We start from the raw sequence: 18931 nt of genomic DNA on the forward strand, positions 1-18931 counted from the left end.
TTAAATGTAAAAGACACGCTAACCCAATAGATTATTTTCAATTCCATATAAGATTATGTATGCCTCATTGATAGAAGTGTAGAGAAGCGTCTCACCTGAGCTTTTGAACTGATGTTACATAGGGGAAGTCATTGAATTTTTATATAGACCTAGTTGCTTCGATATATATCAAAGGGGCGAGAAAAACGGAGAAAATACTGCAATCACCTTGCCAAAAACATACTTATCGTTACTTTCAATGCAAGGCAACAAACTTCCACCTCTCTTGAACAGTACACATTCTGAGTTTTTAATACCAAAATACAATGAAAAGTAAGCCTGAATGATTTGGAAGTGGTTAATGGCGATCTAAATTTAACCCATTCCTTCCTCAGTCATGGAAAATTTAGAGAAAGAGGAAGCAGTGGCTCCTTCAAGGAGACTCAACTTTCAGTACAATGGCAGTGACTTGTACGACTCGTTTGAGTTCAGACAGATGACTTTACAACTCAACGAGGCCATTCAGGCTTCAAATGCATCTTCACCAGCTTACCAAGAGATGACATACAAGCTTAGCAAGGTCATTCAGGGCTCTAATGCCTCATCGTCAGCTTGTGTCTTCCACCTAAACTCCCCTTTCTATCGACGTCACCTGAACCGTATCTATAGAGAAAGCACAAAGACACCAAGAAGAATTTTAGGCCCACAAGTATCAGTCAAACAAGCATGCGAAAAAGGCTTTGTAACACGTCTGTGGTTGAAGGTTAAAGAAGGTTTGCTCGGGAAAATGCATGAAACCGATCCTAGCAAACATATTTGACAAGGTCTTCCTGTTGATAGTAAGAGTCAATCGCTAATCGTTATGCAAAGGTAATACTATAACCTCAGGTGAAAAAAGTTGCAACTTTGCAACTATTTACTATTTGTTCAATAAAATCTATGACAACTTGTAATCTTTTCCTTCATTAGAATCCGTAAAATAATAATCCTCTCCTCGCAAGGGAGTACATAAAAAAAATGGACATGCAAGATGGAAGCCACTTGATGCACAGCTCATGGTACAAATTACTGTACATGCTATATGTGTTCCAACACCAATGGAATTTGACAAAACCAACTGAAAAGCTATCTGATTTCATTCTTTCTCTTGATGTGTAAGATTGATATAATATACAAGCCTGCTTCAGAAGCAGCAGGTAGTTTAGACAAGAGTTTTGAAACTGAAAAGTAATACACGAAGCGTGCAAAATATATTCAATGGGTGCAAAGCCAAATTTTCTAGGACAGCCTCAGTGCCATTTCATGAAGAAGAGCTCGCTTTTGTGAGGCATTAATTACATTTTTTGTTTCAGCATTCTCAAGTACATCGGCAATTATAGCAGCTGCATGACCAAGAGGTTCTTCAGCCGCCCTCTTCAACATGAAGGCCTACGCAACCACAAAAAAGGACAATAAGCCAACAGTTGTTGATGCATTTTATTTAGTTGTTTGAACAGTTAGAAGGCAATAACTTAAGGGCAACAGAAAACAGAAACATTGAAGAAAAATGAGACAAGATCATGTTCCATCATACTAAAAATTCTTAGCACCATCAAGCATTTCCTGAGATATATGGAAGTTGTGAATTTCAGTGGCAGAGGTCATTTTCATTACGAAAATCATTACAAATGGGTAAACATGTCCCTGCCAGTCTGTACAGGATTATAAAACATGTAGAAATCCGGTTATATAAAGTGTAAGAAAATACAGATATAAGGATATCAAATGCAAAGTAAGATAAAGCAAGTGATAGTTAACACAAAGTAGGTGATGTACCACTTGTGATGCACAGTGGAGGAGTTTTAGAATAATAACCTGGCCATGATGGGTTACGGATATTGTACAGGGCTGCTGAAACCAAGGTTCTCCATCAATTTGTACAGGGAACATAGCAAACAATTGTACCTTAATTGACTGTCCTTGTGCAAGTCTTCGAGCTCGAGAAAGTCCAACCTGTTTTGACAAAGGCAATGTAAGAGGAATTGAGCATCCATGATTTCATAGTTCAAATAAAAACCTAAAACTCAATCTAGATAAAGAAATCATGTCTCCTTCTTAATCAAAAGCGTGTCCTTTTAACATCAAAGAAAACTTAAATAAAATAGGACACTGAACTAAGTCAAAAGCATCAGAGATCACAGACTAATTACAACTGAGATGTGGTTCCACCTCCGTGCAAAACAGGACTTAAACACACACACTTCCATGCTTTAGTTCTTAGTTCCACAGTTTTAGATTTAATTCGAACAAAGTAAAAAAAAAAAAAAAGAGGTTATCTCCTGCCTTTTCTTTATATCAATATCAAATCTCAAGTAATAGACCCTTTAATAGATATAGCATGACATAAATCCCAAAGTTGCATATCATGTGGGGACTAAGAATTCATTTCACCTGAAGCTTCCCGAGGTGCCATGTTCCAGATATGCTCACAACTTCAAGTACCTTATCATGCATAGATTGTGGATCAAAATTATCATAATTTTCATCCTCATTTTGCCACAAATCTACACCTCCCATGTAGCTTCCAATATTCGCAACAAGCACGCCTTCTGCATCCTTAATGAATTGAAAACCAAATAGAATAATTCAGCAAATGGACTTGCCATTATTTTTGGTGGGGTAAGGTTGCAGTGTATAAGAAACTAAAAAAGGATGTTCTGATATGAAAATTTGAGTAAATTACTTACACCTCCCCACCCCCAAACTTAAATAGGCCCCCTTTGTTCAAAACTTACAAATACAACCCATTTTGAATTATTACACAACAATCAGCCCCTTCCATTAAGTATTTGTCAAAAAAGTAACCCCATACTGGCATCAGAAAGGATATTAGAAACATAATGCCAAATTTAAACTTGTAGTTACGAACTCAGTATGCTAGAAGTAGAGATGGTTAAAAGTGTAGGTAATTTGCTCTAAAAATTAACTGTCTACCTTTATCATATAATTAGAGTTGGTCATGCAAATGAAAATAATAATAATAATTTGAGCAACTATGCCAGAAAGAGAAATGTGAACCAAAATAAAGGTTATTTATGCTTAACAGACTCACCTCAGGGACCTCAATTTCAACTCCATCCACCTCAACTCGAATCTGCCAAGGAAAATCTGCAAATGTCCTATCCATTATATTTTTAGCGCCTTCTCTCGCATATAGAACTTTATTCATAAACTGCATATGTTAGAGTACTTTCAGCGATGAATCTTAAAGTTCCAATACATAAGATCATCGTAAGCATATTAAGATAACTGTGGAACAAGACAGCAGCTAATATTAACAGCAATATTGAAACCTCTACTTCAAGGTTCTGAATGATAAAATTCACGTGACCACCAGTTCATGCAAATGTGTCAGATAATGTTCTAAGTGTGAATACAACAAACTTCAAAGGAAAGATCATTCATTACATGCAAGGAGGTCAAATGGCTCAAAATCATTGCTTGACAAGCTCAACAAAATGTCACTAGATTCAACCCAGTATAGCAACTACATAATCTTAGCCTGCTTATAAGATTTTCCTTAGAGTAGTCCCAGATCCTAGTAAATGATAATTAACAAAATAGGTCATTTAACAGCATATACCTTTCTCAATATTATGTCTTAAGCCAAGAGTCAATTTTAACATTATGCTAAAACTAATCCAATGTAATTAAGTTTCCACTGAAAGAGGAAGCAATCTTAAACCACATACCCATCCAACAAAATTAATAATAATAATAATAATTTTATACCACACAACCAGCCTCCTATTTTAAACTTCCCGTCTTGCTTAAATTGAAGCTTCAAAATGCCAAGCAATTCAAAAACCAATTCGATTTAGACAGTAAATACCTGGTTATAAAACTTATCTGGATTCTCTTCTCGCAGATTATGAATGTCCAAAGCAACCTTTGCATCACAACCAATTCCTAAAACCAAAAAGTTGTTAGATTCAGAACTAATCAAAAGTTATGCAAGAGATATTCATGACTTGATAACTAGCAGATGAAGTAATGTAACAAAAAACAGGGGCTATACAGATGATATCTAATTAAGTACTCAGAATCAAAGGCTGATGAAGAATTGCAACTGATTATAATTCAAGTAAATCCATGAGAACACAGATGAATTTGTAGTTGAATACTTGAAAGATATATGCTAAGCTTCACTTCAACTATCCAACACCGTCATGCAACCAACTCTCCCAAAAGCTTAAACTGTTATGTGAAGACAGATAAATGGTTTTATATTTTATATTATATTCCTAACATGCCCGCTTACACGAGCACATTAGGCTTGAAGGATGAACATTACAAAGGCCCACCTACTTGTGCTAAAAAATTCCACAATATTTATTAAAAAATTATTAGAAGAATGAGGAGCGCCAAGGATCAAACTCTGAACCACTTAGTCACAGAGGCTCTAATATCACATCATGCAACCAACTCTCCAAATAGCTTAAGTCATTAGGAGGAGGCACATGAATAGTTTTAATATATTTCTTAACAACACAATGTCAATAGAATCAGACTTGAGTACTTGACAGGATAAAGTAAGTTTACCATATTAATGCAAAAATCAATACAAACAAATCCATAGTAGTTAATAGCGCCGCAAGCCGAGCCGTATGGGCGTTGCGGTGCCTCTCCGCAAGAAACCGCGTCGCGCCGCATCGGAACGCAATAGCGACCATTCCGATCACATTTGCGGCCATATTGCTGTCATAAGGCAAAATGTCAATTTTGTCCTAAATTTAAGTGTAACAGAAAAATTTAAGGGTTTTTTAGTCTATCTGCGTCTCTCTCTGTCACTTCTGCTATCTCTGCCTTTAAAAATTGTTTCTTTTTGTCATTATTTCTGTCATATATCTATTCCGCTATTTCCGCAACCGCAACCCGCTATAACGCTATAGTGTTTTTCGGGGTTCGCCGCGACATGCCGCAATCCGCATTTGATAACTATGAACAAATCAACTCTTCAACTTGCCTCAACCAACTTTACATCAAACTAGTCAAACTAGTAGAGTGCCAGACCATGACATCAAGATCCAGACTCCTAAAGGCACCTGACTCTCCATCTATAACCCACCAACCCCCTATCCCCCACCCAAACAGAAACTAGTGCTCTATGTGTGTGTGCTTCTTAAAGTTTACCAGGCAGCAAGCCGACTTACCAGATGTTTAAACCTACACACTTTTATGAAATTTACATTAATCATGAGAAAAATGCATTCACATACCAAGATAGTTGTTCATAAACTTTGGTGGGTGGAGCTGTTGCTTTCCTTGTGGATTACTAATTGTTACCTTCCAGCGGTCAAGAATAGTAACCGCAGCATGTTCTATGTGATGCAGAAATGTGCTAAGACCCCCTTGCCTCTCCACTGGACCCAAGCCACCTCCCCAAGAGAGAACTCTAGCAAGATCATTTCCTGTACCAGCGGGAAGAATAGCAACTGGGGGAGGGGAAACAAAATTATGCTTGTCTATTGCATTCAAAACCCAACCAACAGTACCATCTCCCCCGCATATAAGAACTCTGAAGTGAGGCACCTTTCTAAACAAATAAAGTCCCATCTCTGGCCCCTGTGATGAGCTTAATTCAAACACCTAAATAAAACAAAGAAAGGTTTGATAATCACATTGTCAATAAGTATTTACAACAAGCAAGAGAACTATTTTAGCAATTTTCATGAGTCTTTCATGTATATCACTAGAAGATGATGAACTACTATGTAATCTTGTGAGGTTTAGGTAATTTCATAAAAAGAGATGAGTGCTTGATGGATAGTTGTGTCTTATTGGTTAACTCAGCCCCAAACCATGAATCTTATAAACAATGCATTAAAGAAAATTGGAAGCAACAAAAAATATATATATTCAAATGATACCATGCATTGTAATGTGTGGCAGAGTAACAAACCTGAACAGGATTTAGAAGAATATTCAGACGCAGCCTAAGTGAGTCTCCACGCTGGGCACCACTCTTCTTGTTTATAAAAACTAACAATGGTCTTGCATCTGGAGGTACATCGATCAACTCATATATCTGTTTCACTCCTAAAACATGGGACTCATCCTTCTGATTGATTGATGAATTGCGTTTAAGACTGGGTTTTCTTTCCATCTTTTTATCTGCTTCACCATCTTGATGTCGAACCTCCTTATTCATGCCAACACTATTTTGCTCCTCCGTTTCAAGATGACCATTAACTACTTGATGAGTATCACTAGTGCTTTCTGTGGATATTTCATCAATGCTCTCATTACTCCCAGATGCAAACGATGGTTCATTTCCATGCTTGTACTTTTTGCTCTTGTTCCTAATACTAGCCCGAACTGAAGATGCTATCTCATTTGCCCCATGAGTAATTGAACTCAAAAATCCACCGGGCAAGGGCTTGTTCAATTCCTTCACATACAGTGGTGATAGTATCAATCTTTTTAAGGGGCCCAAATCACATATATCACCCGTTTCATTAGACATTGTATTGTGACAATCAACATGTACAAAACGCTGGCACCACAAGCAAGACCATATTGGGGAACCAGTAAGGAACGTCCCACCACATGGCTCTTCACAGTGACTACAGAAAGTGGTTTCATCGGGTTGATCAGCTACATCTGTCCAACAAACAGCCCATTGATGCATGACATGCTCATATCCAATCATAGAAACACACTTACAGTCCTTGTGGGCACTAGAAGAACAGCTTAAATGAGCTACTGCACCACAAATACAGCAACGGTGGATAAAACTGTCAGAAGCTACTATAGGCCCTAGAGTTTGAGAGGGTGACATGGACTTAAAGCATACACAGCAGCTTAAATTCTTTGCACGACATACCGATTCTAGACTCCAAGTATGAGGAGCCACAGGAGCTTCGTGCCTTGCTTTTGGGTTTTTCTTAGACCTAGCTATGGCTTTTGTCCAACTTAGATTGATGTTCCTCCTCCACTGAAAGGCCGTGTAAGCTATGGTCAAAATTCCAACAAGGGCAGCTATGAAGCAAGACATAATGAAAAGCCGATCAGTTGGATTCTTGGTATTCCAACTGTTAAGTAACAACTCGAAATCTCCTTCATCATCCATTCCTCAACTATATAATCCTAAAAGCTGCAACTGTATTGGCAATAGAACTTGCTTGGTCTATAAATGCCTAAATAAGATCATAAACCTCAAGTGTGTATAAACAAAATCATGAAATCATACCCCATAAGTCTCATTCTTCAAAAAATACTCATATATAGGCAATGACATGTCATGCTGTGCAATACATAACCACTCGACCTTGCTTCTCTCGAGAAACATATTGAACAAGAAACAAGAAAGCCATTCATCATCCCCAATTTTTCTCCAAAGCATCTTCTGTTATTCTCTGTTTGCTTAACAAACTTCAAACTTCCCAGCCCCGGTAAGGGTATATGAACGCAAGCATGCAGAGCACCTGCACCCAAAACAATATAAATTAAATAATAGAAAAACAATTTTCTAACCTATTGTGGTAACTATGCGTGTCCTTGATCCTCATCGATTATTATAATAAATTTAAAAAAAGTAAATAAATTAAATGACATTTATTTAAAACTAAAATGCTACATTTTAAAACAAACAGACACGTTCCCCATCCCCAATCAATCAGCTATAGCATAAAACAAAATTAAATTATTATGAAATAAACAAAACTAGCTTACAGTTGCGGTTGCGCCAGCGAGATCGAGATCGACCCAATGGGAAGGAACAAACCCTAGTGGATCGAGAGAGAAATTTATAGTCGAAGATGGAGCGAAAACTGAAATAAAAAGAAAAAAGCAAATCCCAACAGAACGTAGCTTTTTTTTTTTTTAATTTTGGGGAAGAAAAGAAAATATTATGAAAAAAAAAAAACGAAAGAGCATTCAATTGAATTCGTTTTATTTCTTTTTTTGGCGCACTCAGTTATAAAAATGAAATTATTTTTAATGAATATGTAATTTTCGAAGATTCTTGTGTGGATGTGACCGGAAGAATCTGGATACGAATCGGATTCCTGTAGTTTAACGCCGTAACAGTAGGAAAGCACTGACATGTGGCATTATAGGGACTAAGACACGTGTAACCGAGCGAACAGGCCGTCCAAGTTTCCTTACTCGCTAAGACTAAGGACGCGAATATTTATATCAAAAAAAATAAATTATAGAAGCATCAAGAGGTTCGTCGGCAACGTGATGTCGTATCTTTCTGAACGAAGTGAACACGCGCGTCGAACACGTCGTCCAAATTTGCTTACTTAGAGTAAGCGTGCAGAGACAGATATCAATACCCAATTAGGAAGCCTTTGATTTTTTTAATCAAATTTCAAAACTATTTTCAGATTTGAGTTTTTTAACAAATTATTTATCAATGTAGTACAATTCGCATATTCTGACAACGTGCGTTAAAATCTTATAAGGTGTGTTTGGTAAGAGGTAAAAAAAAAATTTCCAAGAAAGTGGAGTAGAAAAAATCATTTACCCATATTTGATAGAAGTAAGAGCCGTTTGGTACAAGGGTTTTTTTAAAATTTTCAGGAAACTGAAAGTGATAATCTTATTTATCCACGTTTGGTACAAGATTTTTAAAATTTTTCCGGAATTTTATTTTGTGTGTAAATTTTTTTGAAAAAACCATCTAAGAATACCATCCAGGAGGTGGTATTTTAAGATTTCTATGGCAAGGAAAAATTTAATACAACTAAATATAACATCAAAAAAATTAACCCACTATTCCTAGGAATATGTTAGTCTACCAAACAACTTTTTGGTAACATTCTCAGAAAACTCATTTTCTCATCATATTCCTGAAAATCGTATTCCGGGATAAAAAAAAAATTCCATCATTTGCTTTTCCACATAGAATTGTCATAGAAGATTGCCATTGATAGGGTGAAAAAATTATCACATAGCATCAGTAAAATTAATCCAATATTTTCGAAAAAAAAATTGGCTTATCAAACACCTTTTAGTAACTTACCCAGGAAAAAAAATTCCTCACCATATTTCCGAAAATTAGTTTTTTTCGAAAAAAAAAAATTATCCTTGAGAGTCATGTTTTATGTGGCAACGCACGGAGATGTGCACGTCACGTCATTGTAGTGCATTTAAAGCCTAAAACTCCCAAAGACGCACATTAATATCTTCCGCGTCTATATCCACATTTTATAGTCTTATCATCATAAAAAGTTAAATTGATTTCAGTTCCTATTGTTTTTTTAGGCTACTTTTGAGGCTGAAAACGTGCCTGACACGCATTAGTGAATGCCATGAGGCTGCTTTTGCTACCAGTGAGTTTCAAGGTTGTGAAGGGGAAGAAAACTGTGAAAGCCTCGGTTGTGACTTTGTTTCTTGGAGCATATGAGGTTGTGACACTTTTGGAGCTGGAGTTTCCACTCCTTGGCCTTAAGAGGAAATCTAATTACGTGTGGAAACCTATTTCCAAAGATGGATTGGAATGGATTTGGAAAAAGATTATTGACTTAGGAAAAGTTGGATTTGTTTTCAATCCCTCGGTGGTAAATGTAATACCCCGTGTGCACTTGGTATGTTAATTTATTTTTGATATTAAGCGCAGTTAGAATTAAGAAATCATTAAGAAAATTACTTTTAATTTGTTACTTACACTTGTAACTTGGCCATTTAACTAAATATAAAAGTGTGAGTTAATTTTTTCCGTTCCTCATCATGATATTAAACTCAACTTAACTTATTCATACTCTATATGGTTCACATAGACACTTATTCAATTCCTTTTTTCCATTGATTAGAACTTTATCATCCCTTTTAGCTATAGGTATACATGTTATGACCCTAAATTATGGCGGGAGATGTTTATCTAACTCCTTTAAAGTCCTATATCCTAAAAACATCAATTAATAGCACAAAAGAGTGCACAAGTCTTCCTACTGGAGAACAGATAAAAGAAACGAACTCTACCATTATACTAAGTTCTAAACAATCATTATTAGTCTAAAATTTGGGATTTCATGGCTTTACCATCAGTTCTAATATTTTAATATGATAAATTAGACCTCTCAAGCTTCCTAAATACATATTTTATGCTTCAATTGGATTTGTACATCTCAAGTTTCACAAGTCAACTGCTTTAAAGCGGACTTCCGAAAATAGGGCAGCAATCTCAAAACAGAACTGACATGAGTCCTAAGATTTTACATAGTCTTTGAGTTAGCTTTACATAGGTTCAAGTCTCACTCAATTTGGAGCTCTCTAACTCAAGATATACTTCTTTTACTATGCTATGTTGAGATAGAGCAAAGATTCATTATGCTCGCTAAAAATGCTCGCTCTAGTGAGCAAGTCCAGAGCAAGTCTTTTTTCTAGCTCTGCTAGCTGAAATGCTCATTATAGCGAGCAAGTCCAGAACAAGTTTTTCTTCCAATTCTACTCGCTATAATGAGCAAGTCCAAAGCACGTGTGGCTTCCTTTTGTGTGCCCTAAACTCCATCCTAGGTCATCATCTCAACTCCCACCACCTAATTGACCATGTTACCAACTATAGAAGCAAACCAATCACTACATACTCATTCCAAATGATTTATACAAAGATTCATCATATGTTGAGCATATACAAGATACGCATCCTTGGTTTCAAGTACATTACATCCCAAAAGATATCATCCATGCATTCAATCCATAACATTCATCAATATTAGCTTGTACTACAAGTCATCAGAATATCTACAAGCCTTTCCCCAAAAGAATAGTTTTACAATAACTATACCCCCAAAAGATTTACATGTAAAATCACAAAATGGCATATCACCATAAAGCTATATAATTAGCCTCAGGGCTAAGCATGTTGTTTCCCTCGAGACGGACCTATCCCTCCTTCATGAAAACCTAAAACATATTCCCGAAAGGGGTGAGAGATGAATCTCAATAAACTAAGAGCCTTTAGAGATTACTATACCCTTAAGTTTACTTGTCTGTATGAAAGGTTATAATAACATGGTATGATATAACATTATATAATGAGGTAACATAGAGTTGATTCGTCCGTACACCCAGTGTACAAGGACCACTTATTGAATTGTCACTCAAACAAGTGTCCATGTGGTACTTCCAAAAGTTTGACCTCTTAGGATAATTCCCCAAAGGGAAACCCATATCATATTCTTTTGGCCAATGAACCTACCTATGCATGAATGCCCTATGTGTACCTAGTACACTAAGATCACTCAATGAATCGTACATCAAATGAGCATTCATATGGAACTCCTAAGAGTGAAACCTCTTTGGATACATCCCTCAAAAGGAAAGTCCATACTATATTATTTTGACCAAAGCCTCAACCAATCAACTCATGATTACATGGCTATACACGTAAGCACATCATATCACACATCCAACCTCTACTGCTTGTTTATTAGATCACACACCAACAAACAATGACTCTATATGAATGCACAGTATACCATACTCTAACAATCCACTTAATCATTCAAACAATAACCATTATCGCAACAAAGGGTATTGTGGAATAATGAGTGGGATTAATCTCAAGATCTAAAAGTTTACCTTTTCTTGAGTTTAGTTCCAGAACTTTATTTTGCTCCAATGGTCACCAACAAACAACCTATTTCCATGTAATTTAACCATTCAATAACATGTTCAATACATGGATTTATCAACCAATATTCAAATACATCAATACAAAGAGTGGTTTACTTACTCCTAATTCTTGAAATATCAAGATTGGAACCCTAGTTGAGGGAGGGCTCCTAGGGTTATTCCGATACAAAACCTCTATTACTTTCAACACTCCTACATCATAATCATAAGATTCAAGCATCAAACATAACACCCTTAATCCAAAACACCAAAACCCCTCAATTTTACAACCCTAAATCATGGAGTTATCATGAAAACATAAGGAAATTAAAAGAGGACCATTAACCCTTACGTCTAACACTTTAGAACTTGAGGAAAGGTAGAATTTCAAGCTTTAATGAAGGAAAATCCCTTCCTTTGTAAATGGCACCTCCAAGAAATATCCAAGAGGAAAGTGGATTTCTAATCTTCTAAGACTTCAAGGTTAAGGAATGGTTAGCGGGTTTTAGTTTCTAAGTGGGGTGGGTGTGGAGAGTAAACCAAGAAGATGAAGGGAGAAGTCTCCTTCCATGGTGGCTTGTTGAGTTTTCTTCATAGAGAGAAAAGGAGAAAGAACTGTATATGGTGAATAGGAAATGGAAAAGATGAAGAGGGAGAAAAGTAGATTTGATATTAGAAACATCTTAATCAAAGAAATGACCATTTTACCTCTAGCTCTTTCTCTCTTTTACAAACGAACCATTTAATTACTTAGTTAACATTTTGGCTAAGTGAGCTTAGGTGTAGTGTGTCCTATAATAGGACTTAGCTCAAATTAAATTTTCCATCTAATAAACCTTATAATTATACCTTAGTCCCTAATTAATGCCATTGAATTATTCGGGTTATTATAATAAAAATGATAGTTATTTTTGCACATTTTTAGACCCATTAGTGTATGTAATGTAATCTATAGGATTATAACCAAGCTAGTGGCTAACTGTTTTAAATTATAGTGATGCCAAACCAATGCAACTTTTTTTTTTTTTGGGTACATAGAGGGCCAATGCCCAAACAAAGCAAAGCTTAACTAAAAGGGAAAAAAGTCCGAGGAACACTGAGACTAGCAGAAGGTGCTAATCCAGGGTCCCAGGTATCAGCTGCAATAAGAGAACACAGCTCCTGATTTGGAGAAAGGAGAACATGAAGACCAAATTCTCTACTCAAACCATATTTTGCTAACCAGTCTGCACATTTATTGATGGATCTTGGAACATTCAGGCAGGAAACATTCCAAGCTTTATCCAAGCAAGCTCGAATCTTGGCAACCAAAGGAAGTCTTCGAGCATCATTACCATGAGCGGTAAGAAGACTAATAGCTTGAAGAGAGTCACTTTCTAGAACAATGGTTCTATATCCCAGATTCCAAGCAAAATTTAATCCATGATATATAGCCCACAACTCTACCTGTAATGGGGAACAAGAACCTAAAAACATGGAGAAGCCATTGATCCAGGAACCAGAAGAGTCCCTAAGGATGCCACCACAAGCAGCCTTATCCCCTGAGACAGCCCCATCAATGTTCAATTTTACAGAATTCTGGTCCGGCCGAGTCCAGGAAGGTTCTGTTATATTAAGAGACCCTTGAGAGCTATTCCTTTAAGAGAGAAAGAGATTTTCCAGATAATTTGAAATCCACTGACTGAGATTCACTGGTCTCAGAAAGTGCTCATCATGCAGCTCCTTATTCCTCCAATTCCAGATCAGATTGCAAACTGGGAAAAAAATATTTCTCTAATCTTTCAAATGACCCCTAGCCAAATTCAGATTCATGAGCATCCAGTCTTCAAACAGAGAAATCGAGAAGAAACCATCTGGAAGGGGCTGAAAGATGGCAGAATTTCAAATGGTGAGAGCTTTAGGACAATCTCTAAACACATGCAAACCAATGCAACTTCAACTAAGGTATACAGGGTGCAAATAATGTCATTATAGCTCAGGAGCTTATTCACTCGATGAGATCCAAGAGAGGACCAAAGGGATGTACGACCATCAAGGCGAACCTAGAAAAGGCGTACAATAGGATAAACTGAGACTTTCTTATGGACACACTTCACGATGTTGGCATTCCCCATCATCTAATTAGCCTCATTATATGGTGTGTACATCCTCTAGTCCATGAATGTGTTATGGAATGAGAGGTCAACCCAAGAGTTTAGGCCCTCCAGGGACTTTAGACAAGGAGATTCGTTGTCCTGTATCTCTTTGTCTTGTGCATGGAAGTATTGGCACACTTGATTTTTGTGGTGGGCGGAGCAAAGACATTGGAAGCCAATTGTCATAAAAAAAAGAGTCCCTCTGATATTATATCTATTTTTTTGCTGATGATTTGCTTTTGCTCGTAGAAGCTACTCATGAGCAAGGGACGTTTTGTATGTCATCAGGACAAAAAGTGAATCAAGAGAAAACAAGGGTCTTATTCTCTCATAATGTGGACCACTCGCTAGCCACTGATCTGAGTTAAAGAATAGGCTTATCCTCTACTCATGACTTGGTCGCTACCTAGGAATCCCACTGTACCACAGATGAGCTCCGGGTGGTTCATTCATTTGACCATATACTAGAGCTACTTTGGATTCCGCAATATTTTTTTCGTTAATTGTGTGACCTTTGGATATGTCTTGGATAGGATTTCACTCCAAGCTCAATTCTTGAAGCCACGTCAGGCTATCTTTAGTAGGTAAGATTGCTCTCTCCAAAGTAGTCCTCAGCGAACCCATTGTATCTAATCCAGACAAGTGTTTTCCCTCAAAACATTTGTGCAGGAAGACAAATCTAAAGCTTTATGTAGGGCTCCTCTAGCTCGCGCAAGCGTACCGACCTTGTACCTTGGAGTCATATCGACATACCCAAATCCCATGGAGGCCTAGCCATGAGAATAAAGGAAATGAATAATACCTTATTATGAAGATATGGAACAATATACTTACCAAACCTGAAGTCCTTTGGGTCAAAGTACTTAGAAGCAAGTACAATGTGGGAGAGGGCATGTTATAATCCATTTAAGAACTAAATAATAGTTTCAACCTATGGAGCGGTCTTGTGCATTTCTGGACGAAGATCCTGGAGTATGAAAAATCTCCTTAGGAGATGGTAGGAGTGCCCATTTTTGGACTGACTCGTGGCTGCCACATATCGGCCCCCTTCTTAATCATGCCATAACAAAGGTCTCCCTTAAAGATAGGAATCGCTTAGTAGCGGACTATGTGGACGGCGTGAGGCCTTCCCTGGTCACATAGCAGCTTTCATTGCCAACACCATTCCACCTCTGCATCTGGAATATCAAGATCGAGCAACATGAGCAGCAACTCCTTACGGGATATTCTCAATGAGATCGACTTACAAACTCTTGATAGAGAATGGCGGTCTTGGAGAAAATCTACTTTGGACCAAAAATTGGGATTGGGAAGGGCCGAAAGAAATGCGTACCTTTCTTTTGTTGTTGATGGGGGAGAAACTCATGACTAACACCAAACGGGTTCAGTAAAACATAGTGTCGACAGAGGTGTGCGCTAGATGCCATCGGGGGAAAGGGAAACTGACCTTCATGCTGTGAGGGACTGCCGTAGGTCCTTGGAAGTTTGGAAGTTGATGGTGAATCCCAATGCTTGGTTCAATTTCCAGAACTTAAACCTCCAAGACTGGATCTTGGTAAACATTGACAGCAGTACAAAGTGGAATAGTGACACCAACTAGCCGCTCTTATTTGGTATCACTTCATGGTGTCTCTGGAGAGCCAGGAACAAAATGGTGTTAAAAAATTCTTACCAAGTAACCTATGGCCTCGTCTGAACAACAACAAGGTATCGAGATAGCGTACTATAAGCCAGAGACATGCTGGCCACTGCTGGTCTACAACTAAGACGAAGAACAGAGAGGATGATTTTATGGACTTGCCCACTGGATTAGTGGTTGAAGCTCAATGTATACGGGGCTTGCTCAGCGGACTGTATGCGCTTTGGCTCATGGTGTGATTTGCGAATGCTCTGGCAATTAAGTTGTTGTTTTCTGGAGGAATTTAGGCCGAGGCTGTGTGCTGAACGCGGAGCTCAGGGCTTGCTTGTCAGAACTGGAGCTAGAATGGCAAAAAGGATTCAAACAACTTTGGCTAAAAGGGGGACTATTCTCTTGTGCAGCTTCTCATCCAGCGAGGGTGCAGTCATTTTCATACCTCATTTTTGTTGGTCCATCGCATCTAAACTTTGCTTAAGAGAAACTGACGTATTTACATCTCGCATTTCACCATGAAGGAAATGGTGTTGTGGCTTGCCTTATATTCGTATCAGTTTCCATAAACAATCCAATAATATGAAGTGTCCCTACTAGAGTGCTTAGGCAGGTTATTTAGTGATAAAATAGTTGTTGGTTAGCTTGGGCTTTATGCCTAGTAGATCTTTTGTGTTTGGTTTTTTGTTGTTTTTGTTTTTCCTTGTGTGTCAAAAAAAATCTAAAATATAAAATCTAAAAGTGTGTACTTATTTTTGCGGGTCTTTGCCAGAGACGCTCGTCTAGCTTCAGTGCGCGTTTTAGACACGATGCAGTGACATATGTGATTCTGTCTATCATCGCCATATAGGCCGTGACCCTCACCCATACACGTTAAGATGCGTACTATCATGTGCATGTTTGTTCGCATTACAAGGGTCAAAAAGCCCAATAAGAAGCATATCATAATTAAATATATATTCAGTCAATAATTTTTTAACATTTTTTTTTGAAATTGTCTATTTTTAAAATTAGTTCATTTCATAAAAAATATTGCAATTAACTTAAAGTAATTTTTTCGCTTTTAGGATCATCAATTTTTTTAGTAAAAAGGATCATCAATTTTCATCCATTTAATTTAAAATAAAAATACCATAAAAAATATTAACACTGCTACAAGGCATATATATAACATCCCGGTGGCTGACAAGGGCGGGGAGTGATCGCGGTGCAAAGAGGCACAGACAAGGAGCGGCTCCTAGCAATTAAATGCAATACTAATAGTCATCCATATTGGAGAAGGTTAACTCCACTCTTCTAGTACTGGTCCCGAAAGTCAAGTCCCCCACAAGTATCACTCAATTCAGACCAATCTCTCTCTGCTCGGTTATATATAAACTTGTTTCTAAAATTTTAGTCCAGAGACTCAAGCCAATTATGGTCAAGCTTATTTCTCCAGTACAAGCTAGTTTTGTTCCTTGGAGACATATTCAAGATAATATAATAGCGGTACAAAAGTTGATCCATACTATGCATAAAATAAGAGGAAGGAAAGCATTCATGGCAATTAACGTAGATCTGGAGAAAGCCTACGACAAGCTAAATTGGAATTTCATCCATAATGTTGCAGAAGAAATAAGTCTTCCAAGTCATATGATTACTCTTATAATGGAAGCAGTGAACACTCCTACCATCAACGTATTATGGAATGGTCAGAAAATAAATGATTTCAAGCCATCTAGGGGATTATGTCAGGGTGATCTCCTCTCCACATACCTCTTTGTGACGGGTATGGAGAAATTGACACATATTATAGATACAGCTGTTAATGGGGGATTATGGAAACCAATCCAAGTGGGGGAAGATGGGCCCAAAATTTCGCATCTTGGCATAAAAAAAAACTTTTGTTGATGAATGATGCATTTCTAGCTGAATGATGCAACAAAAGGCGAGATTATGAACTTTTTGTTAATAAAAAGGGAGACTCTCGCCTTTGAGTGAATATTTGTAGAATGTGGAAAAGCCTAGAAGGTTGTAGTGCTTGGAAAGTTGGAGATTGAAATCAAAAAAGATTTTGGCAAGATAAATGGCAAAACGATGATCATAACCTTTTTGAGGTAGCTACACATATGGTACCAAATACGGAAGTTCAGAAGAAAAAAATGTCATAATATGTCAACAGAGAAGGAAACTAGGATGTAGAAACATTAAAACATTGGCTACCAGAGTCGGTATTGTTAAGCATTCAGAGCTTCCTCCCTCCAGACCCCCAAGATGGCTCTGATAGAAAGATTTGGGCCCTAAAAAGTGGAAAATGTGTCACTACGAAAGCAATATATGATTATTTGGATGATATGAATTAGTCCTCAATTCAGCAAGTGAAAGAATGGAAGATTTTATGGAAATGGAAAGGTCCACAATGTATAAAACTGTTCATGTGGAAGGTATTGCATCATCGTCTTCCAACAAAAAACTTCACTGCGACTTGGGGGATTTCGAGTCCCGTGTGCCCAATTTGCCATGAGTTTGATGAGACGGTGCTTCATGCGATAAGAGACTGTGATTATGTAAAAAGATTGTGGGATGAGTTGCTACCTGTGAGTATAGATGGGGATTTTTATAGGGAAGATTTAAGTTCATGGCTTTCAAGAAATTTGTCGAGGGAGTAGTTCCAGTTAAAGGATATCCCTTGGATAACAATTTTTTTCGTGACATGTTCATAAGTCTGGAACTGGCGTAATGCGTATGTTTATGATCAAACTATTGATATTAGGATGAATAAGGTTGCTGTTATTATTTCATCCGCATCACAGGTGAATGAAGCATTTCGGCTTCAGAGTGGATCTGTTCCGAGGAGTAGCATTTCTGAGGTAGCTATTTCATGGAATCCACGAGAGAATGATTGGATAAAGATAAATATTGATGGAGCGTCAAGAGAAATCCGAGTTTAGCTGCATGTGGGGGTATAGTAAGAAATCAGTTTGGCCACTGGATGGGAGGATTTACGTATAAGATTGGTTTATGTTCTGCTCTGGTGGCAGAATTATGGGGCATTCTAAAAGGGATGGAAATGGCTTGGACTAAAGTGTGGAGGAAAATAATTGTTGAAAGTTATTCTAGTAATGCAATAGCGGTGCTCACCAAAGCTGGTGATGCTGCTCGTGAGTCTCATTTGGTGACGCGTATACGAGCTTGGCTTTCTAAGGATTGGAGGGTTCAATTTCAACATATCTATAGAGAAGCTAATCAATGTGTCGATTGGCTAGCTAATCTGCCCCTGAAGAGTCAACTTGTTATAAGTCATTTGTTTTACAAGAAAATATAAATAGAATTTAGAAAACACTAGCAACAATTATTCATAGGCTGAAACATAAACTACTAAGCAAAAGATAAACACAATAACTCAGCAATGCGAAGTATGAGCCAACAAGAGTCATCATCTAAATACGAAGTATGAACAAGAGAGATTTATTTTATCACAAACCAATAAAGGGGCCAAACTTTAGTTGTTATGAATTAATTCCAGAAAATAGTAAGAACACTAAAAAAAATGAAATTTGTTTCCAATTTATCAGTGAGAGACAAAAAGAAATATAAAGAACGT

General features: G+C 37.4%; 1 protein-coding gene across 4 annotated transcripts; it reads right to left on the reverse strand.

Moving 5' to 3' along the window:
* Positions 1–1027: 1027 nt before the first annotated feature.
* LOC133292221 (diacylglycerol kinase 1) lies at positions 1028–7877 on the reverse strand. 4 transcript variants are annotated; one of them, XM_061490606.1, is made up of 8 exons: positions 7693–7877; positions 5921–7445; positions 5238–5607; positions 3851–3927; positions 3071–3190; positions 2410–2574; positions 1834–1971; positions 1028–1407 (listed from the first exon to the last, which is right to left on the reverse strand). In XM_061490606.1, exons 2-8 carry the CDS (start codon positions 7088–7090, stop codon positions 1258–1260), a joined length of 2190 nt encoding a protein of 729 aa, XP_061346590.1. In that variant the 5' UTR covers positions 7091–7445; positions 7693–7877; the 3' UTR covers positions 1028–1257. The 4 variants fall into 4 exon arrangements, with proteins under 4 accessions (XP_061346590.1, XP_061346589.1, XP_061346588.1 ...); XM_061490605.1 differs by lacking the exon at positions 1028–1407 and having other exon boundaries at positions 1432–1971; positions 5921–7120; positions 7211–7445; XM_061490604.1 differs by lacking the exon at positions 1028–1407 and having other exon boundaries at positions 1432–1971.
* Between the last annotated feature and the right edge of the window lie 11054 nt (positions 7878–18931).

Source organism: Gastrolobium bilobum, unplaced genomic scaffold (genome assembly GCF_033153095.1).
Source record: "Gastrolobium bilobum isolate Gb01-03AN ecotype WA unplaced genomic scaffold, APGP_CSIRO_Gbil_v1 utg2182, whole genome shotgun sequence".
In the NCBI taxonomy this organism is placed as follows: Eukaryota; Viridiplantae; Streptophyta; class Magnoliopsida; order Fabales; family Fabaceae; genus Gastrolobium; species Gastrolobium bilobum.

Bases quoted from the DNA above. Each gene is read 5' to 3' on its own strand.
- LOC133292221 (XM_061490605.1), bottom strand. From the start codon at position 7,090: ATGGATGATGAAGGAGATTTCGAGTTGTTACTTAACAGTTGGAATACC. The intron at 3,928-5,237 runs GTATGTGAATGC...TTTTGGTTTTAG, and splicing joins GTTTATGAACAACTATCTTG to GAATTGGTTGTGATGCAAAG. The intron at 1,972-2,409 runs GTGAAATGAATT...TTGTCAAAACAG, and splicing joins GGCACCTCGGGAAGCTTCAG to GTTGGACTTTCTCGAGCTCG.